Source organism: Solanum tuberosum, unplaced genomic scaffold (genome assembly GCF_000226075.1).
Source record: "Solanum tuberosum cultivar DM 1-3 516 R44 unplaced genomic scaffold, SolTub_3.0 scf00014, whole genome shotgun sequence".
In the NCBI taxonomy this organism is placed as follows: Eukaryota; Viridiplantae; Streptophyta; class Magnoliopsida; order Solanales; family Solanaceae; genus Solanum; species Solanum tuberosum.
The window spans coordinates 910,695-917,799 of NW_006238939.1; the positions used below are offsets into that span (position 1 = coordinate 910,695).

General features: G+C 33.2%; 1 protein-coding gene across 1 annotated transcript; it reads left to right on the forward strand.

Moving 5' to 3' along the window:
- Window positions 1-351: 351 nt before the first annotated feature.
- LOC107062823 (uncharacterized) lies at window positions 352-849 on the forward strand. Its single transcript, XM_015313922.1, has one exon. The coding sequence runs from the start codon at window positions 352-354 to the stop codon at window positions 847-849; it is 498 nt and encodes a 165-aa protein (XP_015169408.1).
- The last annotated feature ends 6,256 nt before the right edge of the window (window positions 850-7,105 follow it).

Below are 7,105 nucleotides of genomic sequence, written 5' to 3' on the forward strand. Positions count from 1 at the left end.
TGTCAATCTATCATTCCACGAATAGTAAAAATTATGAGGTAAATTAATTTTTTTATAGTCAAACATATATTGTATTTCCAAAGATGTCGTATATGTTAGATTAAAGATATTCAATTACCTATTAAAGATAAAATTGACATTTAAATTATGATAATGTGGCGTAGTATCTACCTAAAGGAGAATTACGATATATTTTTATCTCTTTACTGAATTCATTTTGTTTTCTGATTTGTGAGCATGTATATCTATTTTGCAGTTATTCCTCTTCATTTGCATGCTTCGTCTATTACTGTTTTCAATGGATTGAACTTCTTTGAATGACATGAACAAGTCCAGTTCCACTTAGGTTTGATGGATCTTGACTTGGCTCTGCTCAATGACAAACCTACTGCCATTACTGATATGAGCAGTGAGGATGAGAACTCTTTTCATAAATCATGGGAGCGCTCTAATAGATTGAGCCTTGTGTTCATGCGAATGACTGTTGCAAACAACATTAAAAGTACTATTCCACAAACAGAAAGTGCCAGGGAATACCTGAAGTTCGTGGAAGAACATTTTCGTTCTACTGATAAATCTCTCGCTGGTACACAAAAGGCTGAACCCACAACCATGAAGTTTGATGGGTCGCGTAGTATGAAAAATCATATCATCGAGATGACTAACATTGCAACAAGACTTCAGACCTTGGGGATGAAAGTGGATGACACCTTCTTTGTTCAGTTCATTCTGAACTCATTGCCTTTTGAGTTTGGACCATTCCAAATTAACTATAACACTATTAAGGATACATGTGATGTTATTGAATTGCCCAGTATGCTTACTCAAGAGGAGTCAAAACTTAAGTAACAAGGAGGTCATTCCATTAACCTCATGGGTCAAGGAGCTGGTAAAGGACTTAAAGTGAAGGCCAACAAATGTAAGAAAAACAAAGCACCTACTAAAGTTCCACAGTATGATTATAAGGAACTTAAGGCTGATGTATGTTGTTTCTGTAAAAAGGAAGGACACTATCGAAATGATTTCCTGAAACGTAAAGCTTGATTTGTAAAGAAAGGAACATTTAGTGCTTTTGTATGTTTCGAATCAAATTTAGTAAAAGTTCCTAATAATACTTGGTGGCTTGATTCTGGTGCAACTACTCATGTATCCACTATGTTGCAGGGATTCACTACGATCCAAACTACAAATCCACATAAGGATTTCGTGTTCATGGGAAATCGCATGAAGGCTCAAATTGAAGGCATAGGGACTTATTGATTGATCTTGGATACTGGACATCACCTTGATCTATTACAGACTACTCTTTATGTTCCTTCAGTTTCTAGGAATTTTATTTCTCTTTCAAGACTTGATGTTTCTGGATTCAATTTTTTAGTTTGGACATGGATATTTCAATTTATATAAGAATACTATTTTTATGGTTCTGGTGTTGTTATTGATGGTTTATATAGATTGAAACTCGCTAATAATTTTTTTGAATCCCTACTTACTATTCATCAAAATGTTGGAATTAAACGTAGTTCACTAAATGAAAGTTCTGCTTATTTGTGGCATAAACGCTTGTCATGTATCCAAAGAATGATTAAAAAGATTAGTAAAGAATGAAATTCTTCCGAATTTGAATTATGCAGATCTTGATATATGTATGGATTGCATTAAAGGAAAGCAAACCAAACATACCAAGAAAGGTGCCACAAGGAGCACTCAACTTCTTGAAATTATACACACTGATATTTGCGGACCCTTTGATGTTCCATATTTAGGTGGAGAAAAATATTTTATCACCTTTATCGATGATTTTTCACGTTATGGATTTATCTATTTTTTGAAAGAAATCTCAAGTAGCAGACGCTCTCAAAGTGTACGTTAGTAAGGTTGAAAGATAATTAGATAGGAAAGTGAAATAAATAGGTCAGATAGAGTTGGTGAATATTATGTTTGTATAACGAATCAGGATAATGTCCAGGTCCATTTGCAAAATTCCTTGAAGAACATGGCATATATGCACAGTATACTATGCAAGGAACACCTCAACAAAATGGTGTTGCAGAAAGGCATAATCAAACACTTATGGATATGTTTAGGAGTATGATGAGTAATTTCTCATTATCCAAATCATTGTGTATGTATTCTCTTAAAACCGCTGTGTATTTATTAAACAGGATTCCTAGTAAGGCAGTTCCAAAGACCCCTTTTGAACTGTGGACAGGAAGGAAGCCTAGTTTAAGACACCTGCATGTTTGGGGTTGTCAAGCGGAAGATAGCGTTTATAATCCACGTGAAAAGAAATTAGATTCTCGAACGTTAAGTAGTTACTTTATTGGCTATCCAAAGAAATCTAAAGGGTATAGGTTTTACTGTCCAAATCATAGTTTGAGAATTGTTGAAACTGATAATGCAAAATTCATTGAGAATGGTGAAGTTAGTGGGAGTGTTGAAGGACAAAGTGTGGAAATCAATGAGGTAAGGGTAAATATTCCATTGCCCATGAATGTACCTACTTTCACACCAATAACAAATGTTGTTCCTCTTGTTGAAGAACACTTTAACAATGTTGAACAATATTTGGGTGAAACACTTCAAGAAGGAACTAATTCATAGGTATCAGATGCAAATAGTGCCTTTAAGAAAATCTCAAAGAGAAAGAAAATAGGCCATTTCAGATGATTATGTAATTTATTTACAAGAGTCAGATTTTGACATTGGAATTAATAAAGATCCGGTTTTATTTTCACAGGCCATAGAAAGCACTGAGTCTGATAAATGGATTGATTCCACGAATGAAGAGTTTAAATCCATGGAATACAACAAAGTCTGGGATCTTGTTCAATTATCAGAAAGTTCTAAAAGAATCGGATGTAGATAGGTCTTCAAGACCAAATGCGATTCAAATGGTAATATTGAACGATATAAAACCAGACATGTTGCAAAGGGATACACTCAAAAATGAGGCATTTATTATAAAGAGACCTTTTCACTAGTCTCAAAGAAAGACTCAATAAGAATTGTTTTGGCTTTGGTAGCTCATTATGATTTAGAGTTACATCAAATGGATGTGAAAATTATCTTTTTTAATGGAGACCTCGAGGAGGATGTTTATATGGACCAACCAGAGGGTTTCAAAATTAGAGAAAAAGATCAAATGGTGTGTATGCTAAAGAAGTCAATATATGGACTCAAACAATCCTCGCGACAATGGTATGTAAAGTTTAATGATACCATAACATCATTTGGATTTAAGTAAATTATCGTTGATCGGTGCATATACCAAAATATTAGTGCGAGTAAGTTTACATTTTTAGTCCTGTATGTTGATGACATTTTACTTGCTGCTAATGATTTAGGCATATTGTGTGAGACAAAAGACTTTCTCTCTATGAACTTTGAAATGAAAGATATGTGTGAGGCATCCTATGTGATACAGATAGAAATATTCCGTGAAGGATCACAAGGATTATTAGGACTGTCTCAAAAAAGCTATATCGAAAGAGTTCTAGAGAGATTTAATAGGAACAATTATTCAGCAAGATTAGTTCCTATTCAAAAAGGGGACAAAATTAATCTCATGCAATGCACAAAGAATGATGTAGAACGAAAATAAATGGAAATAATTCCTTACTCTTCTATTTTTTGAAGTTTGATGTATGTTCAAACTTGCACAAGACCAGATATTAGTTTTGCGGTCGAAATGCTAGGAAGATATCAAAGTAACCCTAGAATTAATCACTGGAAAGCTGCAAAGAAAGACTTAAGGTACCTGAAAGGAACGAAGGATTACATGCTCATGTATAGGAGATCCAATCACTTAGAAGTTACTGGATACTCAGATTCAGATTTTGCTGGATGTGTTTACACTAGCAAGTCTACATTTGGTTACTTGTTCCTATTAGTTGAAGGAGCAATATCGTGGAAGATTGCTAAGCAATCTGTCATTGCTACATCCACAATGGAAGCAAAAATTTTGGCATGTTATGAAGCCACAATTCATGCATTATGGCTGCAAAACTTCATTTCAAGACTTGGGGTTGTTGACACCATTACTAAGCCGCTGGAAATTTATTGTGATAATACTGCAGCAATATTCTTCTCCAAGAACGATAAGTACTCCAAAGGTGCCAAACATATGGAATTAAAGTACTTTACTGTCAAGGAAGAAGTTCAGAAACAAAGATTGTTACTTGAGAATATTAGAACACATCTCATGATTGCAGATCCGTTAACAAAAGGCTTGCAACCAAAAACATTTAAAGAATATGTTCAAAGAATGTGTCTTGGTTGTACTTATGATTGATACATTTATGATGTTTTTAGACTCTGAACTCAATTATGTGTTTCTGATATACATTAATGAATTTCTTATTTCTCATAATGCTGTATACATTATTGTTTTGAGATATCACAAGATAAGTCTCTATGAGACATTATTGTGGACCGTAATTTCATATGTTTTTATAGCTTATGAACCTAGTATGATAAGGTTCTAATGTAGTAGTATATGGAAGGAAATATGTAGCTTAAAATTTATGTACAACCGCCATAACTCGCATTAGTAGTTTGTTACATTGTGGTATGCATGATGGACATTATAAAAGAGATTTATTGTATGCACAACTAATATTTATGAAATATTAAATGTTTTATGGTCATTGGGCCAAGTGGGAGAATGTAAGAATTATTATTAATTATTTCTTACTTATGACCCAAGTTTATTTGTAGCCCAAGTAATACCATAAATAATATTGAATGAATAATAGATCTCGTCCGTACATTGGTTACTTGATGGACATACCAGATTAAATCATAACCTCTATAAATTGGTCCTCCCTCCACCCATTAGGGTTATCACATATTCTCTACAATAATTCCATCACTGACGGTTGTGGTAACGTAAAACTAGGGAAAGGAGGTAGAAACCAATTTACAACTAACGCTGCCGCTTTTCTGTGTGATGATATCTTCCGCATCAGGTATGTGCCCTAACGATCTCTATGTAAGATTATCGTCTTCAAGGTCCTGATATTATGTATTAAAGTATTTAATCCTACAATATCATGTTGCTATATCATAAACTTTGACATCTAATAAAGTATATAATGTAACTATCAAATAGCTTTAGTCTAAAAACCTTTTTGAATCATGTGTAGGATAAAGTTACCTAACTTAAGATGAGTAAATGAAGTACAGTTAAAACAGAACAAGAAGATATCATTTCTATACAAATTAGATAGTCACAAAAATAAATAAGTATTTGAATCTTACAACTAAAATCTTCCTCTCTTCATTCACATAATTGCCATTCTTTTTCAATAAAGTTGACAAAATAACTTCACTTCGGCACACGGGCCTTCCCAAAATTTTCTCCTATTATTAACCAAGTATAGATTAAAATATGTAACAAGCAACACATTTTATTTTGTATAATAAAGTGGTTCTCAAATAAACTTCAAGGTAATAAAACTTACAATTTGATGGCCTCTCCTTGCATTGCTTTTGCTTCCACTGGCATGCGAGACTTTAAGTTATTTTTTGATTTCCCGTATTTTATACACTTTCTGTCTGCGATAATCAAACATTGGTTCAAATATATAGATGCAAAGTAGCAATATTTGTACATCAAAGTAGAATCAGATTGCAATAGCAATTTGTGAAGCATAACATTTGTTTAAAAGTCTTTAAGAACAATAACTTTTGGAAAAAAATATAGCCGTACTTGGTTCAAGGAGCTGCCATAGTTTGGTTCAAAATTGAAATTGAGCTAGAAAAAAACAACACTATTATGACAACCATAGATCTCTCAAGCAACCATTTTGAAGGTGTCATTCCAAAAAACTAAAGGATCTTGGGTTACTTTGGCTACTCAATTTATCCCGTAATAACCTCAAAGGTGATTTTCCAATGGAACTGAGGCAATTGCATGTTCTTGAATCAATGGATCTCTCCTAGAATCGGCTCACTGCAAAGATTCCGACTTAGTTGAAAAGACTAAAATTTCTCATAGTCTTAAATCTCTCTCAGAATGTTCTTGTCGGTCCAAATTACTTGTTAAAACAAATGACAACAAAAAATGGTACTATATATTTGCAAGACCTTTACTTAAAACAAATACAATCTAAAACAATATCAAAACTGAAGAGAAAGAAACAACAAAATTACGAAGAACAATTACCTTAATCTTGTCCTCTTTATAGTGATGAACAAAAGCAGTCCATTCATTAGAATCCACGTTTGCGGGACGAGCAAGTATCTCTTCCTTACTTTCCTTAGGATAGAAGCGCTCATATCTTAACTTATATTTGTAGACCCTCCATCTTTCACATAAAGAATGCATCACCCATTTAATGCCAATCGCATAATCAAACTCAAAATTCTCCTTCAAATATTTTATATTTTTAAATTCAACATCTAATGAAAAATATAATATTATTGAACTTGAAAGAATGTAGCTAGTTACCTCAATAAGCTGCCACTGAAGGCGAGTTTTTGCCTCTAACACCCTATCTCATCTCTCAACTGATATCGGACAAAATATCGACTTCTGAGAAAGTTTTCCAAGAAATCGCACAAGCAAGTTTGAAACATAAACGCTTCCTTGTTCATCCCCATTGAGTTCCACCATGATTTTTTATATTTTTTTCCAAGATCCAAACTCGATCTGGTTGAATCATTTGAGTTGTAACTTCTCCGGTCGAAGTATCTATCATTGTAACAAGTAAACAACATTAATTAGAAGCAATAATAATAAAACCTAATAAGTTTGTAGAAGAAGCTAGAATTATGGTCTGTTTTATAGATCTGCTAAGTTGACAATAAATGTTAGTTGAATTCCAAATAAATAAATATTAACAAAATATAATGAAAAATAATAATCAACTCCAATATGAAATTACATCTTACCTTTAACCTTCACAATTAAGGACTCCTCTTTCTCTTGTGTGTTGGCTCTATTAGAGCTTGAAGCAGAATTTAAGTTGTTATCATTGAGTTTAGGAGTTATTACATTCTCATTTTCAAGTTGATCATCTAGTTGATCCCTATTAAATTTGTTTTGCAGATCTTGAGAAGTACTGCTAATGTTGTCGGTTTGTTGTCCTCGCAAGCTTGC